Source organism: Phoca vitulina, unplaced genomic scaffold, assembly GCF_004348235.1.
Source record: "Phoca vitulina isolate PV1807 unplaced genomic scaffold, GSC_HSeal_1.0 scaffold2, whole genome shotgun sequence".
Taxonomy (NCBI): domain Eukaryota; kingdom Metazoa; phylum Chordata; class Mammalia; order Carnivora; family Phocidae; genus Phoca; species Phoca vitulina.
The window spans coordinates 47810768-47832869 of record NW_022589705.1 but is presented as its reverse complement, the minus strand read 5'-3'; the positions used below and the strand labels follow the sequence as shown (position 1 = coordinate 47832869).

The following is a 22102-nucleotide window of genomic DNA, read 5'->3' as shown; positions in this document are numbered from 1 at the left end:
GCCTTATAAGGCTGATCAAATAAGGCCCTGCCACATCTCTATAGACTCATTTGAAAGAAACAACAGCCCATGTCGGTGGGAACCGAGAGGAGAGTAAGCAGGCAGGAAGAGGGGAGAGGAGAAACATTTCACAGTAAATCGCAGTATTCTTTAATCAGTGTGGCCAACATTTTTTTGAGGATCTGTTATTTACAAGGCTCTGACCCAGATGCCTGGGATGCAAAAGTGAGTAATATATCGGGTCCCTTCTCACCGGGACATAAGAATCTAGTGGGACTCAGTTAAACAGAGAATTAAGCAGAGAGGTGCCCGTGCTGTGATCAAGTATTGCAGTCAAGGAGCCGAGGGGAGCACAGAGGAGGAACATGTGTTTACACCAAACTCTGGGCTGCACTGTCAGAGAAGACTTCCTGGCAGAGGTGCCCTGAGCTGAAGTTTGAAGGTAGTGGCTTATCGGAGACTGATGAGAAGGGCTTTCCCTTTTCCGGGAGCGCTGCTTCTTACCCGCAGGGTCACCTGCTACCACCACGGCCTCGAGAAGCCGAGACTCTAGATACAAAGCAGGAGAACGTTGTTGAAATATTCAGTCTTAGACAAGGAGCCATTGATTCAGCCCACGGCGATTGGCCCAGGCAGGGAGAAGCAGGCAGAATCATGAGGGAGGGTAGCATGCAGAATCCTGGACAGGAGAGAGCCGTTTCTGGGACTTTCTCTGAACCTAGAGAAAAGGCAATACTGTTTGTGTCCACGTGCTGGATATGGACAATCCCTTCCAGGGAAGTACAGTGAAATATTCAGAAACTCACGAGTGACATCCTCTCTTAATCTGAAACATCTGAGTGACCTCATCTAAATATTACAGTTGCTGTAGGTTCAAAGATATCAACTATTATATTATTTAAGATCATAAGCGCAATGCCAACAGTAAAGAAAATGTTTAAGAAAGTATGGTGCGGTGTCTGGGTGAACCATTAAGTGCCAGGACCTGGAAAATGATAATTTCAGAAACCGCAGTACATGAAAATACTTGTACAAAAAAATCATGATCCAAGCCTACAGGAAAAAAATTTGCAGAAGGAAACATACTAAACTAATAAAAGTGGTATTTTTTTCCTCTATTGTCTGTTTTATATAATATATAAAACTATTATGATGATTTTTTTTAATACAAAGAAGCCTAAAGGTGAAATGTGTGTACTGATTAAGGCAGGCGCAAAAAATTTATCCCACATAATTCATCCTAAATGAATTATCCCCATTTATGTGTTTGTTTCTGATATTTCAGATTCCATTTTCTCCCTAATTGTGTTTCAGTTTGTGTGGTCTATTCATTTTGCTTGTTAGGTCTGTCCTCAATCTTCCCCTTGCCCACACCCCTCCTCCCACCCTGGATCTGCGGGATGTATTGTGATGTCTGCCCGCTAATTTTGCTGTGACTGGGGCTGGTGTCTGGTTGGTGATTCATGTTTGTTCCTAAGTTGTACATCTGTGTTGGTTGCTTTGAAACAGTGCCCCAGGGAATATGAAAGGCCGTTTGTCTCACTGAGACTGCTTCTTTGCACCAGAATTCTTCCCTGGCTTCTTCTGAATTCCAGCAAGCTCTTCTAGGAGTTTAAAGTTTAGGCATGGTAAAGAATAAAGAAAAACAAAACAAAACAAAACAAAAACAAAAGGGAACAGTACAGAGAGAGTTTGGTGTCTAGGTCTAGTCCCTGCTTACCCGGTGGGACCAAGCTTCTTATATACCAACCCTGGGGACAGAATGCCTTGTGACATCCACTTTAAGGGTAATGCCTTATGGACTTAAACTTTCTGCCCACCAGGAATGCCTCTAGCAGAACATAGGGCAGAGTGAGGCCTGGTGGAAACTCTCAGTGGAAAAAGTTCTAAGACTTTGGTCGGCATACCCACTTGGTGCCTGTCTAATATTTTAGCACAGGAACACGCATTCATAATGTTTAATGACTGCTCCTGCATGGGCGCTGACCAATTAAATGGACGCAGGCCATAGGGCTAAACCTAGAGACCCCTGCTGTTCCAGACACCAACCCTTTAGTTACTGCATCACGGGGGAGACCAGCAAATTCTGGAGGGCCTGGGGCAACGGCTGGCTGCCAACTGTTACAAAAGTATTTCAGTGTTTTAATATCCATCAAGGCTGAACAGATACATCCCAAATGAATAACATGAGTGCACATGAAACTTCAAAGCTCATGCCCACTCTTAAGCTTTATGTAGGGCCATGTTCACCTTTTAAGAACTTCCCTCTTTGTCCTTAAGAAGAGTTCAGAGCCAACGTCAGGACCTAACCGGTTGTACGGGATCTGGGTGGCACAAAGGAGCCCTTCTCCACAAAGGAGCTCTTTATTTCGCCCAACAACTAGTATAGATCTCCCCCAAGGAAAGTTTGCAAGTCAGCTTTCATTATAGTTTCACTCACTGCAATGTAGCTGGCTTATAGCATAGCTCTGTCTCTAGGCAGGCGGAGAAACAAGCGGGTGTGAGTGATTTGCCCACCTGCCTGCTTGCCTGCAGTCTTCGAAAGGCAGCCCCATCCCAGACCATTAGCCTGCTGTGAAAATCCATGCACTGGTGCCTTGAAAGTCCAAATACATATTGGATTGTTATGGCTCTTTCTTGTCCTTTTAACCAGAGATTCTCACCCGCTGCTTCTTATCAGACACCTGGTGTTTGTAGGTGGGCTAAAAGCAGCTTCTCAGAATGGTCTCCGGGGAAGCATTATAACCCTGCATTCTGTTATTTCTTCTTTCCTGTCTCAAAGAAACCTACAGCTTCAGGGTAATTTGCTGCTTCTCCTGTCCTCATTCAAGATAACAGTCAAGGCTGCTCATAATCTTACTGACTCTCTACATACCAAACACAAATTTTGTTTGAATTCAGAAGAAAAACTGTACTCAGCTAGCCAGCAAGCCATTCTGATACGCTGTGATTAGAGAAGTCTGGGGTGGTAGAGAAAGGAATTGGAAGACTTGGGTCTTCCAGTACTCATCCTATAAGGTACGAGCATGTAACCTTGAACAAGTATTTAAAATCTCTCTGAGCCTCATTTTCCTCAACTGTAGAGCGTGGTCATACTATATACTTCATAGGGTTGTAATGAGGGGTAAGTGGAATCATATAGATCAGAAAGCAATTTGTAAACTAGAGAAATATAAGCAAAATTCACCCCAAGACAGCGGGTTGTAAGAACTAGTGAAAGAAAAGACCATGAGTATAGAAATAAATGATGGCAGCTGGATGAGTGTGAAGGAAGCCCTCTCTTGTGGTCTAGCTCGGAGAAGAGAACATTCCCAGCCTCATACCTTCTTCAGTACCTCTCTGCAGAGCTGTAGCTGGAGACCAGTGAGTGGTCTAGAGAAATGGTAGGCAAGAGGGTTCCTGGCAGTTTAAAGCAACGGGAGGTAGTGCATGCGAGGAAGATGCATAGGGGATGATGGAGAGCATGGGAAGGACACAGTGCCTAACTGATACCAGCCTGGGGAGAGAGAGAGGACAAGAGACAAGATCTCCACTGCTCGCATCAGTGTGTTCATTGATCAGAGCTTGTTCGACTAATCTGGGCTTGAGGGTACCTTCCTAGGGTGAGCCGACTGACTGGAAACCCTAATGGCTCTCCTGTCCTGGAGCCAGGGGCTAGACCCTCCTCCAGGGATAAAGCCTCTGCATACCTGGAGGGTAATTTGACATTATCAGATTAATTAAATCATTTTCTCTGGTTAAACTTGCATATGAATATTAAGTCTCAGACTGGGCCTCCCATCTAAACAGCCAGTGAATGTTTTCAGGATAGCACTTTGTTCCTGAAACATTGAGAAATATGCATATTGTATCTTTAATGAGATCGTGATGTTTATTTATGGCAGGAAGAAGCCTCCCAGCTACGGAGACTGATTTAAGTGATAGTTTGGCGTCTGACACCTAGAGCTGTGTTGGATGCTGTCTCTGGAGTTGCTTGTTATCACCAAATGACTTTATGGTTGGCTCTTATTCTGAATTTGTCCAAGTTGCTCTTGCCCCTGAAAGGCCATGGGGCTTTGCTCCAGGGTTCACATCTTGCCTCCACTATTCACTAAAGACTGGACTTCTGTGGGACTGTTTCCTTCGTACACCATGAGAATAATAATGACTACAACTCAGAGCTGTCTGGAAGATGAAAATATTCGTACAATGTAAAGTTTTATTTAAGATGCCTGGCACACATTGGTTCTCCATGTTTGTGCGTCCGATGTCCTCCTCCATGCTTATGTGACCAGCGTTTTTTGCTTTCTCTTAAGCTTTGATGTGGAAAATGGCCCTTGCCCAGGTCGGAGCCCCCTGGACCCCCAGGCCAGCTCTTCCTCTGGGTTGGTGCTCCATGCCACCTTTCCCGGGCACAGCCAGCGCAGAGAGTCCTTTCTCTACAGATCAGACAGCGACTATGACTTGTCACCAAAGGCGATGTCACGAAACTCTTCACTTCCAAGCGAGCAGTAAGTACGAGCCCCGGGTGGCCCCCGTCTCACACTTACCTCACCTTTAACCTGTCACAGCAGCAACGACAACTGTTCCCCCTTTAACCCGTGGGAAGGAGGGAGGAGAAAAGTGAACATGAGCAGAGGTGATGATGATGATCCTTAAAAGACATTAGTGCTCTACAGCATGAGAAATATGTCGCTGGGCTTTCCAAGGGTATGAAAATCTCAGGCACAGTGTGCAGTTTTCGTCTGTTATTGATCCTTTTTTTTTTTTTTTAAATTGTCATTCAGCTTCATTTCCTGAACTGTTGAATCATTTATGGGTTGAGAACGTTAACACTTTTTGCAAATCATACTTGAATTTTCCACAGCATGTGCAGTTTGCATGAGGCTATGGTGAAAAAGAAAAACAGTAGTTGGGGACATGCCTCCGTTCTCAGTGGTCTTTGCTTGGTGACCTTTAATAAGCTGTCATCCAGCCACATGTCTGTGTCCCTTCTCTGGAAACTTAACTCAGTGCCCACTTGTTGCCTGGCTCCTTGGTGAGACACAACACACTCCAGCACCCTATTAAATACAGCTGATGTTTTTGTTTTGCTGCTATTAATTGTAGATCTCTAATTTTTAAAGAACAATGATGGGGTTGTATTACTCGTTTATTAAATTTCTGAAACCAAGTAAAGTTGGATGCCGGAATTCATGCCTTAAAAGATTTCTGGGCACACATACAATTGTTTTTAACATTGTATGTTATAAAAATATTGGTAGCTCCCTAAAGTCTCCGGCCTGGAAATTTCCACTGGGCTCTCTTGTGCTGTTCGGAAAGAAGCTAAAGAGGGTCACTCTCTTATGAAAGGGGGCAGGGGACATTTTAAAAGCTACCAGTGAGAAAGGATTCCCCAGGGCATTTCTGCCAACAAATTCTAACAGATGCACCCCTGGCCTAAAATGTCTCAATCATTGGATGGGCCAAAATTCATGTATTCATTCATTTGCCAAATACTTCCTGAATCTCTCCTATGTGCCATGCAGTGTGCTAGGCTCTGGGGATATAAGATTAACAAAACAGTGGAAAAATCACAAATGAGTTAAAAACAGATATTCTCAGAAAGGTTGCATGCTCTCAGGGAGGCTATAGTTAATAAGAAAGGTAAGAGGAACACCCACATAACTCTACTATGGAGTGGAAGGAAACATTTAATGAGTGCTTACCACAGGGCCAGCGGCCCTGAGATATGTGTTATTTCTTTTAATCTTCACAACAGTCCTGTCAGGTAGGTACTGCTGTTATCTCCACTGTATAGATAATGAAAGTGAGCCTCTGAGAGACTGAGAAAACTGCCCCATCCCATGACTGTATGCCATGCTATATCCCATGATGTAGCTAAGACTGACCATATTCGGAACTTTTCGATTCTATTTGCCTATGTTCTTCAAACTGCAAAGTAGAATCTCTACCACCCGGTAGAAAACAGATGAGTGCAGAGTCAAGGTGCCTGAGGCTGGAGGAGAGGTAACCACTTTGCTGCAGATCATGTAGAACCAAGGATGTTTTTGACCAAGGTTGGCATGGGGGCTTGGCTGAGTCTACCTGGAATTTCCTCTTTTACCAAGAGAAACACCTCTCTAGACGTCGTAGGTGGAGAGCATAGGAAACGGGGTGAGCCGAAAGTAATTAGAGCTTCATTCACATAGCGTTTGACGGGTAAAAGACTAGCCTTGGAAGGCAGCTCACAGTTCCCCAAACTCTTTGCCAAACAGCATGATGAGTGTCAGGGTCATTCTGAGGCTTCCCAGAAGGTTCCAACCGAATTTCAGATTAGACTCTGATGATTTTTTTAAGAACCAAAGGTTATGAAAATTTTGAACTTGAGGAGACCTTAGAGATTACAGTCCAACTCATTCTACAGCTCTAAAAAGAGACATCTAATTCTGAATGACTCTGCATGTAGGGTCCCTAATATTCACCGTTTATCCTCTTTTCAATTTTACCAACCAGCAAAATTTTCCCCCTAACTTAGAACCTACGTAGTGTTGCCAACTTTAGATTTAGGCAAATAAGAATTGTATATGTAAGTTGTCTAGTATCATTCTCACTGTTTTTTTTTTTTTTTAAATACTTCTTAGAATTAAAAGGAAAAAAAATTTAGAAAGGACACACTTTCATAATAAAGAATAGCCCTTCCTAAGAAAACACAGTGGGCAACATAAGACCACCCTATCAAAGATACTGATAATAGAATCTATTAAAATCTTTGAGTGAATAAAAATGGCACAATTTTTTATTTTGCAAATGTTTCAACATTCCAGTAAAACTTTTATATATCTGTCAATTTAGGAAGAGGAGCTTGAATAATATCCATATTTTTCCAGTATTTCATTTTATCAGGACCATGTTGGAAAGTCCAGTTTCACACAAGTAGCTTTGAACTACACTGAAGTAATGCTCTCAAAAGTATTTCACTTGGGGGAGCCTGGGTGGCTCAGTCGTTAGGCGTCTGCCTTCGGCTCGGGTCGTGATCCCGGGGTCCTGGGATCGGGCCCCACATCAGGCTCCCTGCTCTATGGGGAGCCTGCTTCTCCCTCTCCCACTCCCCCTGCTTGTGTTCCCTCTCTCTCTGTGTCTCTCTCTGTCAAATAAATAAATAAAATCTTTAAAAACAAGTATTTCACTTGATTATTACTCTTCAGAGTGAATTGAAATGAATAGAGGAACAGCACCCCCCAAGCCTCTTACTGCTTTTCCTGCCTTCTACCTATGGAAACAGGAAAAAGAAGGACAATGATAGGTCTAGAGTCCTGATGTGAAGGCCACTGGGTGGGGGCTATGGGACACTCCCTGCTCAGGAGCTCCTCATATTCAGCACAGCGCCATCATGGATTTATGTAGGAAAACTTGTGTAATTCCTCTGTCTGTATTAAACCCCAGGGTAGAGACAATGCTAGCTTTTCCACATTTCTCATCTGAACACTTTCAGAAGAGTAAGAGGAAACATAGGCAGGGAGAGTGAGTGAGAAGATATTAGGAGTAAAAATGTGAATCGAAAATGGGCTTTAACTTTTAGCAACAAAAGAGAGACTGAAATAAGGCTTTCTAGTATAGAAAACAAGATCATCATTGGGTCCCCTGAGGAAATCTCATATGCTTTCTTAGATGTGGCAATACTCTGCTGATTTCTCTTTGTTCCTGTGTTGTAGTCATCTCTCACGTAATGCCTCTGTACACAGAGGTACAGATTTCCCAATGGGAACACGAAGTCCTGGAAACTGGTAAGACCAGTTACGTTGTTCAAAACTGTGGCAGGAACCACCCTGAACAGGATGGAGTTCTGACAATCCACCTGCAAATCCACAGGGAGGGAAGATCCATATTTCCTTCATTTGGTCACCCCATTTGCAAAGCCTTATAGAGGCAAAGAGCTCTTTAAAGCTACCATTTGTGTGAGAACTAAATGGTCTCTAGAGAGGGCACTCAAGGGAAATAAGACCTAAGAACAAAGAGGGAAAGCATTAATAACTGCTCACTTAAATTTAAGACCAGTTTATTAATGGGCTACCAAAAAAGTACAATGTGGTGTTTAAGACTTGAGTTAGACCTACAGCCATCACGCTTACTAGCATCATGACTTTGGCATTGAATCTCCTTTACAGTGTCTAAAGTATCTGTAAATAAAAGTGCACATAAAATAAAAGTGCATTTTCTATGTGCTAGGGACTATTTAAAGTACATCTGTTAACTCATTTAATTCCCATAATCTTACTTGAGTTGGTACTATAATTTTCTTGTCTTAAAGACAAAGACATTGATGCTTACAGAAGTTAAGTAATGTGCCTAATAAATGGGGAACCAAGGCTTAAGTCCAGGGAGTGTGGATGATTAAATCATATGGATATTTAGTATAAATACAGACTCAAAGTGAAGATGAAAAATAAAAATAATGATATTAATCTCTGCTCTGCCTACCTTCCCAGCTGTTATGAGGATCATAGTCATTTTTTCTTCTAACAAAAACTTAAATTTAGGCACTTGCTAACAAATAAGACATTTTCTGTGTCTTCAAGGCAGCTAAAGGATGAGTTAAGTCTATAGGCAATTTTGATATCTTTGAATAAGGGCAGTCGCAGAAAGGTATGCAGAGGACTTTGAAAGGCCTGGCCAGGCAGGCGGGTAGCCCACTTTGAGCAGTCAGAGCTAAGCCAGAAGAGTTAGCCAGGCAGAGGGTTATGCAAGAAGAAGGGCTACGTGCTAACTACTCTCTAGTTGTCAGAAGCATTATGGAGAAGCGCAGCTCAGTGCAGCTGAGGCAGAGAATGTGAGTGGATGAGGAAGTGGTGAGAGGCAAGGCTAGAGAAGTAAGCAGGAACCTCATCATGAAGCACCTATCCGAAGGAGTTGGTCTTTATGCTGAACGAAATCAGTGGGGAGCTACTAAAAGGTTTTTAAGCAGGAAAATACATAACCAGATGAATGTTTTTGAAAGATAGTTCTGATTACAGTAAAGAGTGGTTTGTACAGTGGACAAGCCTAAAGACTAGTGTCCAAGAGCCAAATGGAAGACTGCTTTGGTAATCCACATAATAGAGGGTAGGGAACTACATTAGAAAAGATCCAGCGAGCAATTAATAAATATTTGCAAGTTAGCATAAGCAGGGTCTGATGGCTGACTGTGGGGGAGGTTTCAGGCTTGACCAACAAGATAGCTGGTTGAGCCATTTTTTAGGGTCAAGAACATTCTCTTATCCCATGAAATAATGTATGTGAAAATGCTTTGTAAACTGTAAAGTACAATATTAGTTCTCTTGACTGCAATAGGGGCAGGTATGACTCTCCCAAAAAAGTTCTCACCAGTGGGGAAGATAGACATGCAATTCTTTAATTATAATAATAATGATACCTATTACTAATAAGAATAACTATAACTACATGAGCAAATGCTTTTATGTGCCAAGGCTTATAAGAGTTGTACATGTGTAATAACTCATTTCATTCTTACAACACCTCACTTTACAGATAAAGAAATTGAGGCCTAGGGAGGTTATCTAATGTCTCATAGCTAGTAATTGTGCAACTCAGAAACAAACCAATGCTGTCTGGCTCCAAAATCTGTGCTCTTGACTGCAATAGTATATGTCTCTCTGTAAGACAGACTAAAGTTAGTGTTACAAGTAAAATCCTATGTGTAGGTATGACACAGAGAAAGACAAAATTAATGGAATCCAGAGGGTATAGCAGAAGGAAGTAGCCTTTTTGCTTTCTGGAAATGCATTTCACTGTTTAGTGCAGACCTACACTCAACCGAAGACCTACGGAGTTCTCGTCACTAGTCTACAAAATTGTAATGTGCTGAGTTTGTCACTAGATGTCGCTCGTGCCATGGTTCTGAACATCTGGCATTGCCCTCTCTAGAGGTTTGGGAAACGAAGGACATCAGTTTTCATAATTAATCATAATTAATTTTGTTATTTCCATGCCATCTTATTCTAATCATTAATATATGAAATTATGGTTAAACGTTTTAGAATAGTTTCATAAATATTCTGGCTGTACTCAGATAGGAATTTTGTTTTGTTTCTTTCCTATACTTGCTATAAATTACCTGTAAATTGTCTGATTCTTTCCTCTAGCAGCTACTACCTGATGTGCAGCATGAGCTTTTGCCATTCAAATCCTTTAAGGGAACCAACGCTGGGGACCTGCAAGTCCATCTCTTGCTTCTGAATTTTCTGCTTTCCTAAACTCCAGAAGTTCCATGATGATAAAGTCATGCTGACAGGGTGCCCCCTTAGTGTTTACCTCCCTTTAATCATTACTTTGTACCATTTTAGTAACTCCCCATTCATGCAACAATTCATCAGCTTTAGGTGCTACATACGTATGAGATTTATTTATATGTTTAGCTTTTACTGAGTATTTAGACCTGAAATCCAGGAGCCTTAGATGACCTGTTTAACTCTTAACTCCATTACCTTACATCCCCAACTCACCCTGATGCCTTATGAACAATGTGAACTTCATAGCAGAAATCTGAACAAATAGCAAGCTATTTCACCATGTAAAGTTCATCTCAAGAAAATGCCTTGGGAAGGGGCAACTCTCGGTACAGTTCACTACCCTGCATTTATCACAACTGCTCCTCTCAGTGCCTTCTTCAGTCTCTCCTTTGGCTTTTTTCCAAGAATCCTGAGGCTCCACCTTGGGCTCCCTTTCTCTCTATTCCCCCACCTCCAGAAGCCACTCCCTGCCATTGCTTTAGTTTCACCACTGTGGTAGGTAACTCTGAAATGTATAGCTCCAGTTCCATATTTCAGTCTTCCTGCTTGATGTCTCCACTGGGATATCAGTGAGGATCTTAAAATTCAGCTTGTGGGAAAGTGACATATCTCCTCCCCCATGTTCTCCTTACTTTCTTATTTTTGCTCATGACTTCAGTATTTTCCCACACACCCACTTTTTAAACTGACAGTATTTCTTTATGACCCCTTAGCCAATTAAATGCTGAGTCCTTGGCAAGACACTTAGGGTCTCCTCAAATTGTCTTTTCCTGTTTCTTCCTCTGCCTCACCGATGTCTTCTCATCTGAATGACTGCATTATCCCTCTAACCATTCTTCCTGGCTCTGTCCTCTCTCCAGTCTGTCTCTTGGTGTCCATAGCATTTTACTTTCTAAAGCACTTTTCTGCTTGCCTATCTCACCCAAAACCTTCACCAGCTCCTTTCTTCCTTGTGAGTTAAGCACCACCTCCACAACCGTGGTCCATACCACCCATGAGTGTGGGGCACCTTCAAATCTTATCCTCTAAAAACATCTCTAGTTAATGTGTTCAACTCTGCCCAAACAGCCACCAAGCATCTCAGTCAGCATGTTCAGTACTTTCCCATTTCAGTGCCTTTGTTCTTGACATTTCTCTCATTGGTGGCATCTACCATCCGTGCTCTTTAGAGCCTGCCCTTCACCGTTCATCTCAAAACCGTTCATTCAATCAAGCCTGCCCTACTTCCTCTAATTTGTAATTATTACCTCTCCTTTACACCCCACTAAGTTTCCCCATTAAGGGTGTGTGTTTCTCATTCTGTATCCATTGTGGTGTTTTGAATATTTTTTCTGTTTCCCCTAGAGTGTTGTAATTGGGGGGGTTGGGGGGATCATGGATTCTGTATAATTCAATATGCCAACTATGCAGGGTCACCATAAAATAGGTAATATAATGGTTAAAAGCACAGATTTTTGGAATCAAACAATCTTAGCTCTTCTGCTTACTATGTGTTCGTTAAGCAGTAGCTTAACTTCTCCAAGCCTTGATATCATCTTTAAAATGGGAATATTAAGGGTACCTGCCTTAAGCCTTGTTACAAGAATTAAATGAGATAATGGACATAAAGTGCTTAGTGCGGGAGCAAAGAATGCTCTCGTCAGTATTCTTTTTATAGTCACTGTTCAAAGTAGATGCACAAGAACTTGACTAGGGTGACTTGAAGGGGGACTTCCAGCTAAAGACAAAGGTAGAAAGCAAAGTATTATATTAAATAAGACCTGAAAGTAAAAGCCCGTGTTAGAGAAGAGGCCCACATGGACGTATGTGTTGTTCAGCTCTGCGTCTCTACGTCCCTATAATGCCTGATACAGGGCAGGTGCTTAATAATCATTGGTTGCGCTCACATTATAAACAAATAAGGTGCCATATACGTATGGCGATCATGAGGACAGAGAAGATCAGACAGTGAAGGAAATTCGTTGTCAACCAACTTCTATGCAGCTGTCTCGATTCACAAACAATAAATTGGCCTGATTTTGTGTCTGCAGCCTACGACAATGTGTCTTCTAATGACTTCATGGAGAGCTTGCTGAATGTGGGCTTAGGTAGATTTATTGAAGTATGTGCCAGAGAGAGAGTGCATTTCTGAAAACATACTTTTGACTGTTCCTAAGTATAGATTTACATAACACTAGGTATGGCTTACTCAGATCTTTGGGACAAAATGAGCAAGAGTGATAGGGTAATAGTAGGCTCAGTCTGCACACTCCTATTAAAAGCTTTTCCTTGGGTACTTTAAGAAAAAAAAGTTATATTAAAAACAAAAAGTAATGGGATTCCCAGACAGAAATCTGTGTTTAAATGGCATTAAGGCTGTGGTTCAAATCAACAAAAGCCAGGAAATCCAAAGTTAACCTTTATCCAGACTGTTATGCCATTTTTTCCAACTCTGTGTGTGCTTGTGAGCAGCCTTCCCTTTGAATTTCCTGGCTCTGGCAACCAAGTCGCTTTGAATTACAGTAGTACTCCGGGTCTGCTGTTTAATGGGAATGTACCCTGAGGATATATGCTTCCTTTCAAGTGCTTTTCGGTGTCACCATAAGCCCAGGAGCCATGAACCTGGTATTTTGTTCTTTCAAATTCCTAAGGTTCCCGTTTATGCCTAGATCAGTCGTGCCTTATATCCAGGTAGAAGGACTTGTGTAACATTTGTGTTGCTAACACTGATATGGTTTAATATTATAGCTTATATGTCCTAGTTATAATTCAAATTCATTTTTACGTGTTTCTTTTCTCTCTTTCACCAGACATGGCGATGACTTGATTGTAACACCTTTTGCCCAGGTATGTATCATGCTGGCCCTGGCTCGCTCTCCCTCTGCCCCCGGTGCAGTTTCTAAGTGTGGCCTCTGAACCTGCCCATTCGTCTCCCTTCGTTCCTAACCGTCCTGATCATTGGCCTTCCAGGTCCTCGCCAGCTTGCGGAGTGTGAGAAACAACTTTACTCTACTGACAAACCTTCATGGAGCATCCAACAAGTAAGCATGGACTTTTTGTGGAGTTATGAATCCCTTCCATAAAGGCAAAAACATTGAGCCACATTAAAAAGAAGGAAAAAAAATACCATTGCATGGAAGTTTGCCCTGCAAACTAAGTTAGGACACATGATGAAATTTGAAAATAGGATGGAGCACCATAGTATTTTAGAACTGGTAAGACGTTAGAAATTAGTCTGGATCTTGTGAATCTTTGTACCCTTAACACTTAGTAGACGGTAGGAGTTCAACAAGTGGAAGAGTGAGATGAGGATTTTTGTTGACATTTACATTTACTACTTTGGAAAGTATGAATACTTATCAGTAACAGCCATAAATTCTACTAAAATTCTTTTGGAATAGCTATTAATGAACTCAGAGATTCAAATGCAAGATTAAAGGTAGCAAAAAGCTCAAGTCCAAGTTGCCTTTTTTTGATACTATATAAACAGGTTCGTGCAATTTGATGAATAAGACTGGGGTTATCCTCTCCTCTGCCCCCCCACCCCAGTAACTATATAACCTTGGTCATTTCAATGAACATTGCTGAACCTTGGTCTCCTCATCTTTATAATGAAAGGTTTGAACTCGATATTCTCACATAACTTTCTCCTCCAAAATCATTTCAATCTGTGAGTCTAAGTGCTATGCAGTTCACTATCCAGCATTTTAAAAGATCATCACAGGTTATCAGCAGGTCCTAGAATCAATGATCATAGAATGGCACCCAAGGCACCTCATGATCCAACTCAAGTTAGTTTGACTGATAATTGATTGGGTTTATATCTGATGCAGTATACATGAACCTAGAGACTGGCCCAGCCTCTTTTGTAGTGATACTCCCTGTTTGTTCATTTATTAAATGATTCACCCAAGAAGTATTTATTTAGTATATACTATTCATCCATGCATACATGTATGTGTTTGACAAATATTTGTTGAGCACCACCTTTTACTGGGAACTGGTAATATAATAGTGACCAAAACAGACAACTTTTCTGCCCTTTCAAAGCTTGTGTTCAAATAGGAAGTGCCAGAGCATATGGTAGTGAATAATCAGATCAGGTCTCTGGCCACATGGGATCACATCCTAACAACTGTGGTCTGATTGTTCCCTGCATGTTCTATTTTCCATCCTAATTATGGACTTACTGTTCTGTCTTCCTAAAACGTCTCTCTCCACCTGCCAGTGATTGCCTGGCTAAATCCTACTTGTCTTTCATAGCTCATCTGTGGTATCACCTTCACCAGAATGCTTCCCCTGACCCCACCAAGCCTGGCTGAGTGCCCCTCCGTGGCCCCAGAGCACTCTCCCAACCTTATCACACCGTTTATGGGTCTCTGCCCACCACCAGACTGCATGTCCTTTGAGGCCCCTTTAGAATTAAATTTACTTTTCCTCGAATTTCTAATATGTAGCAAAATGCCTGACACATAGTGTATGTGCCATAAATATTCATCACACATATAAATTTTTGAATAAATAATTGTTGGAGAAAGACCACCAATTATTTGGAAAATTATTTTTTCAGAAGAGATTCCTTCCCTTTACCCACCTTCTCTTCTGTACAGACTAGGGCCTCTGGGGCCATACCTATTGATTTCATAACCCAATCTTACCACTTTACAGCTATGTGACTTGGGTACAACTTCTCTACATCTCAGTTTCCCAATCTATAAAATAGAGGTGCTCTGAGGATGAAATGAGTTGATATTTATAGAGCATTTGTAACAGCATCTAGCACATCGTAGGTGCTCTGTAAATGTGAGCTATTATAATTGATAGTTACATTTCTCTTGCTGAATCCAGACAGTGTAACACTTTGGAGTTTTCACATCCATTATCTCAGTTAGAATCACCATAAATGCTATGTATGACAGGTGTTGTTGCCCCCACTCTGTGGACAAGGAGACAAAGCCTAGGGAGATTAAATGACTTGCACAAGAACACACCACTGCTGGTGAAGAGCAGAGTCAGACCTGAAGCCTGATATCCTGACTCTCGTTGCAGTGTACTTTGTAAGGAAAAACAGTTGTTTTCTTCCTATGTAGGGGAAAACCCAGTTCTTCCTGTGTTTTTCTTCCCTGTGAGTCTCCCTAACAGAAAACACTTCGTTTCTGACACTCTGGTCACCAAATGTGTAGAGGTCCCCTGCTCTCGCAACAACAAGCAAGTCTCGGACACCAGCTGGGTGTCCTACAATTTAACTCGGTTCTGACACTATCTACCTGGAGATACCGTCAGATCCTAGATTAAAGGCTCTGTCCCACAGGACCACCTCCCACTCAGATGTCAGTCACCATGCTTCTCACCTACGGCCCATAGATCGCAGCTTCCAACAGGCCCCTCCTCAGGTTCAATTAATTTGCCAGAGTGGCTCACAGAACTCAGAGAAACACTTACTTACCTTTACCAGTTGACTAAAGGACATGATAAAAGCACACATGCACAGCCAGATGAAGAGATATCTAGGGTGAAGTCTGGGAGGGTTCTGAACATAGGAGCTTCTGTCCCCGTGGGATTGGAGGGCATCACCCTCCCAGGGTAGGTATGTTCACCAGCCTCAGAAGCTCTCTGAACCCTATACTATTGGGATTTTATGGAGGCTTCATCACATAGACATGATTAATTATTAACTCTGCTTTTAGCCCCTCTCCCCTCTCTGGAGGATGGGAGGTAGGGCTGAAAATTCCACGCCCTTAATCATGGCTTGGTCCTTCTGGTGACCAGCCCCTCCTAGGAGCCCACCCCGAGTTGCCTCATTAGAACAAAAGATGCTCCTAGTGCTCTTATCACTTAGGAAGTTACAAGAGTTTTAGGAGCTCTGTGTCAGAAATTGGGAGCAGAGACCAATATATTCTATTTTTATTACCTCACATCTTTGCATTCACTCCACCCCTTAAGTCTTTTTGGTTATGGGAAGAAATCTCTAAAGGTTTTTTAACAGAGAGTCATTTAGGAAGAATTTATGGAATAGATGAAGGTCAGAGAGCCCAAAGGCAGAGACATGAGCTAGGAGAGTGTTTTCAGGAATTAAAATATTAGGAGTGAATTGGGCACCTGGGTGGCTCAGTCAGTTAAGCATCTGACTCTTGATTTCGGCTCAGGTCATGTTTTCAGGGTCCTGAGATAGAGCCCTACATCGGGCTCCTCACTGAGTGTGGAGCCTGCTTGAGACTCTCTCTCTCTCTGCCTCTGCCCCTCTCCCCACTCTCTCTCTCTCAAAATAAATAAATAAGTGATTTAAAAAAAATATTTGGAGTGAAGCCATGGACCAAGAGATGATGGAGGTAGGAACTGGGGAAGAAAGATTAATAAGGATACATTTCAAAGGCTTCTTTAGTTTAGCATGACTCAAGGTCATTGTACTGCATGGCCCCAGGGCAAAGGGGTAGGGGATGTTTTCAGTTACTGTGTGTTAGCAAGCAACCTGAATATTATTTTTCTGTAACTACGGGGGCATTCAGCCTAACCGTGTTGAATAATAGGCTATGTCAGCTCAAGCTACTTTCTTGAAAATCAGGTCTTTCCACAGCCTTGAGGATTTTGAGACACATAAACCTTCAGGAACTAGAGTACCCTAAGACCACAATTGTCACATACAGAGCTGACCCACAGTCCATTCTCATACTGTGGCTGAGGACCACTCTCCAAATCATGGCCCTTTGCATCGCCTTTGGTCCACACCAAACCACACTCACCAAACCGAATAGATCACCAGCAGTAGGATAGTTGTATCTGATGATCTTTCTCAGAATCATCCCCATATTTGTACAGAGTTGATCCTCTTATTGATTTCAAGTATTTTCTTGAAACCAACACCAACTAACCAAAGTTCAAGGCAGGGCACATGCACCACTAGAGTTTCACCAGAAATTGAGATTGCCTGTCCAGCTCAGGCTGAGAACTGAATGATGGGCTTTAGCTACAAGTGAAGCAGCTTAGCAGGGGAAGATTGGAAAACTGAGTGTTCATTTAATGCATTCCAACCTATTCCTAGTCAATACCCTCAAAGAAAGAAAGAAAACTGAGGACAAGAAAAGTGGGTCCACCATCTGAGAGCATTTCCCCCACATATTCATTTGTCTTAACAACTGAAACTGTAGGATTCATGGAGCTCACAAGTTGCTTTCTGGGACATTGACTTGGGTTCCAGAGTAACACTCCTTGCCTTAAACGTAACATTTAAGCAATAATTCTGTCCTTGGAATGGGTTTCTTGAGACATCTGGATAGTGTGGTTTATTATATGAAAAGGAACTCCCACATAGAACTATACTTCTCATAAGTCAAGATTTCCTTTATCTTTTGGCTCTTTGCTCTGCACAAAAATAGCTCATTGTCTGCCTGAGCTTTACCACCCAAAGGGTGAAAATCTCAGTTTCTGGTGAGGTGATTTCCTTGCACTTCCATGAAATGTTCCATTGAGAGATGCTTGATTGGGCCTGTATTTCTTGGCTTCAAATTAAAACCTATTATTTCTTTAGTCCCAGGAGTTAATTTTGAAAATATGGCTTTCATTTAGAGCTGTTAATTCAGATAAGCATCCCTAAAGCATTTACTGGCTTCAGCTGATGGAGAAATCACTTACAAGTGAGAATGCCCACCATTCTTCCGTCTGATAACCAGGGCATAGAGCAGCTGGGAGCAAAAAGGTGTTCCCCCATCATTCGACTGTGCCTCTAACATCGTCGAAATTACCAATGGCTATCAGAAAACCATGTAACATCTCTGTCTCAACGTTCTTCCAAGGCATGATTTAATCAACATGCATGTAATCTTTGAGAAAGAATTAATAACCACTTAATTTTGTTTTCAATGTATATCTTTCATTGCTTTATGTCTTTTGGCACGGGATTTAAATTAGCTGAGAATAATAAAATCGTGAGCATTCAGAGGGGAAAGAACCCAGCCAAATTTCCTCAGAGTAAGTGAGGAAATATATGGAAAAGTGTTCACACAGGAGCTGGCACATTGTAAATTAGCAGTAGATGTTAGTTGCCGCCTGCTTTCCCCAAGTGAGGAAGAAGCTGAGAGGTTCAGTGAGTTGCCGACGGCTATGCTGTTGGAAGGCGCCAGAGCCAGGACTAGGATTCCTGTCTTCTTATTCATAGTCCAGTTCTTTCTCCGCTGTGCTATTCAGGGCTATAAAATATTAACTGCTGTGGCCAAATTATCCTCCCTTTTAATTTCACTGTCTTTAATCCAGGCATATAACTTCTTATGATTCTTGTATAAGTTAGGGACCACTGGAAACTGGGCAACCAATGACATTTTCTTCTGGCACTCATGACAGGTTCTAATTGGCAGTCTCATGCCCTGTAAGCAATAATGCAGCTTCTAGAAGTCATTCATTCATTTAATGTGTGTTGAGCCTCTTCTTTGCACCAGGTCTTGGGAGTAAGTGGTAAGTCAAATAAATATGGTTCTTGCCTTTGCAAAGCTTACACACGCAGATGCTTATCTGAATGAACAACTCTAAATAAGAGCTAGGTTTTCAAAATTAACTCCCAGGACAAAGGAATTTATGTAATTTGTGTCATTTTCAAGAAGTCATTGGGATAATTGGGTGCTGTGAGTAGCCAAACTGTGAAGAAAGCAGAGATTCCCAAACATTTAGGGTCCCCTAGTTCCATGTCTCCTTGCACAAAAGCCTTCTTTGGAACTCAGGAAGACAGGTAAAATAAAATTATTAACAGCATGTTATTAATCCAGTGAATACATATTGAATACCTCTATCATAACAAATATTTTGCCAATTCCAAGGTTACAAAAATAAACAAGATCCAGTCTTTGCTTAAATTTCTCACGGGTGAGTTGAGGAGACAGACAAGAAAATAGGAACTGTAGGAACTGCAAGACAGTCTGAGCAGTGCTAGAATGGGGCAAGGGCAGCAAGCCACAAGTAACGCAGAGGGTGACTATTCACAGTGGGGAAGGCGCAGTTGAGGAAGTGATGGCTGAGGGGATTCCTTGTACAGGGGAAGGCGTCTGCCACTTATAAAGGAGGAAAACAGTGAGCGGAGCAAAACATATGCAAAGGCCCAGTAATGTGAGCACATGCTGGGTTTGCGGGAATAGTGAGTGGTATGTAGAACCGAGACTGCAGAGGAAAAGGAAACCAGATAAAACATTCATGTGGTATTTGGCTTCTCAAATGATTGTCACATCAAGGGTTCATTCAATCAACAGTTCACCAACATCTATGGAGTGCCCACTACTTGTGAGGCACGTTGGTGGGGCCTACAGAGGATATACGGAAAGAAGTTAGCACCGGATCCCCCCCTCAGTGGGGTCACAGACTAGCGGTAGGGGTAATATGTGCACATATGAGTTGTAACAGGAGGAAATAACCCTAAAGGTACAAACAAAGCACCATGGGATATTAGAAGAGGGGTCCATTTTAGCTAACATGATGGCATCCTTTGCAGAAGATGGCATTTCACCTTTGAAGGTACGATTCTGACACCAATTCCTATGTGTGGATTTTTTCCCTACACATCCAAGCAATTTTCCCTTAACGCCAGCTGAGTGCCCTAAAATTCAATTCAGTCTGACACTGCCTGCCTGGAGATAGCATCAGATCCCACAGGTTAAGGGCTCAGTCCTGCAAGACTCTCCCCAATTCAGCCACCAGTTGCAAGTTCAGTTTGTTATTAGTGCTTCTAACCCACTGACTGTAGATCAGAGGTTCCCATGACCTCCCTTCTTGGGTTTTATTAATTTGCTAGAGTGGCTCACAGAACTCAGAAATAGTTTACTTACTAGAATACTGGTTTATTATAAAAGGATATAATTCAGTAACAGCCAAATGGAAGAGATTCAGTCTCCTCACATTCACCATCCTGGAGACACTCCAAACCCAGGCCTTTTGGGTTTTTGTGGAGGCTTTGTTACATAGCCGGGATTCATCAAATCATTGGCCACTGATGGCTGAACTCAGTCTCCAGCTCCTCTCATCTCCCCAGAGTCTGAGGTGGGGCTGAAAGTGCCAACCTTCTAATCAGGTGGTTCCCCTGGCAATCAGCCCCATCCTTAGGTTACCTAGAGGCTTTCCATAAATCTCATTAACCTAACAAAGGACACTTTAGAACTCTCCTCAAATTCCAAGAGTTTTAGGAGCTCTGTGGTAGGAATGAAGACAAAGATCAAATATACATTTCTTATTCTAAATCACAATATCACAGAAGGGTAGGTGATATTTACAAATGTGGATTTGGGTGGAGAGAGGTTCCCTTTCAGAGGAATAGCCTGAGCAATGTCAGGAAAGGGATAGCGCATGTCCAAGGAAAAATAAGCGATCAAGTTTGGCTTGGGCAAAGTATGAGTTCCTTCCTTCCTTCCTTCCTTCCCTTTTCCTTCCTTCCTTCCTTCCCTTTTCCTCTCTTCCTTCTTTCCTTTCTTCCTTCTTCCATTCATTAAGGATTCACTGAGTGCTTGGCATATGAAGGACCATCCTGGGTCCCAGGGATCCAGTAGTAAACAAGCTGTTCCCTGCCTGTATAAATTTTATATTAAACTACAGAGTTCTGTATTGAACACTACTTAGTGTCTATTTTAATTACAGTTTTAAAGTGCTATTAAGGAGAAGCACAAGATACATGAAATCAAGCAGCCAGTCAATGGTTTGAGATGAAATGTCAGGAATTCCAACTGATAAGCTGGGAAAAGTATGTTGAGGCCAAAGAGCAGAGGACTTTGAATGCTAAGCTAAGGAGTTTGGAATTTAATCTCTTACTTTTCCTGAAAAACAGCCCTCAGTATGACTGCAGGTGTTATCAGCAGATGGAATAGCGAAAAGAGAATGCACTTTGGATTCAGAAAGACTTAGCTTTGAATCTCAACTACACCAATTATAAACCATGTGTGCTTCAGCATGTTTCTTAACCTCTTCACCTCTGCTTTGGTTTCCTTCTCCTTAAAATGAGATGATTATATTCCCAGTGGAAGCTAAGAAGTACCTAGCATGATGTTTAGTAGGGAAAAAAGTAATCGTTGGAGGGCGATCGTTCTTACTTTGTTACACAAGAAAATGTCAGGCCACAGAGGGTTTAAAGGTACCTTGCCTAGGATGACCTAGCTAGTAAATGTTCAGTAAGTGCGATCCCTGTCCATCAGAGCCTGCAGCTATCAGGTGTGCTACCTAGAAGCTAGATTGCCCCTAACAGATCATAGATGGATTTGGTGCACTTACAGATCTGCGAAGAGAACTTGTGGCCATCCCAGTACGGAGACCCTTTCTTCACAATATCCTTGCAGGCCATTCTCTGTCATTTAGAACGTGGCTTCCTTCCCAAACTTGGTTGTGCATCAGAATTCACAGATTTATGTGAAAAATACAGATTCCCAGATACTGAAATAGCCTCTCCAGGGATGGGGAAGGGAATCATGGTTTTAATAGCTCCCCAAGTGAGTAGGATACTCATCCATGCTTGAGAACCACTGACTGGCCTAGTGTCTCCCTCTCTTGCTTATTGCTAATATCCTGTTGCTCTGTCATGGGGCAGACAGCCCTCTATTCCAGTGGTTCCGAAAATGGGCTCCCCAGACCAGCAGTATCAGTACCACCGGGCACTTTTAGAAATGGACACTCTCAAGCTCACCCCAGGCCAGTTCAGTCAAACACCCTGGGGATTGGGTCTAGCCGTGGGTCTTAGTAAAGCCTTCTAGATGATTCTGATGACCCTACAGTTTGGGGGCCACTGCTCTAGACTATTTGGGGGAAGCTCTCCTGTAATGTGCTAAGCAGAAGTTCTAAAAAGCATGAAGAGGTTGGTGAGACCAGCAAAACCGGGGGGGGGGGGGGGGGGGGGGGGGGGGGGGGGGGGGGGGGGGGGG

General features: G+C 42.4%; 1 protein-coding gene across 6 annotated transcripts in view; it reads left to right on the top strand.

The window, feature by feature from the left end:
* The window catches only part of PDE4B (phosphodiesterase 4B), a 522167-nt gene that overhangs the window by 399477 nt on the left and 100588 nt on the right, over positions 1–22102 (top strand). For all 6 annotated transcript variants that reach the window (XM_032426911.1, XM_032426902.1, XM_032426934.1 and 3 more), the window contains 3 exons: positions 4296–4490; positions 13037–13073; positions 13197–13267. In XM_032426911.1, the coding sequence (XP_032282802.1) occupies positions 4296–4490; positions 13037–13073; positions 13197–13267 (303 nt within the window). The remainder of the gene's footprint in view (positions 1–4295; positions 4491–13036; positions 13074–13196; positions 13268–22102) is intronic.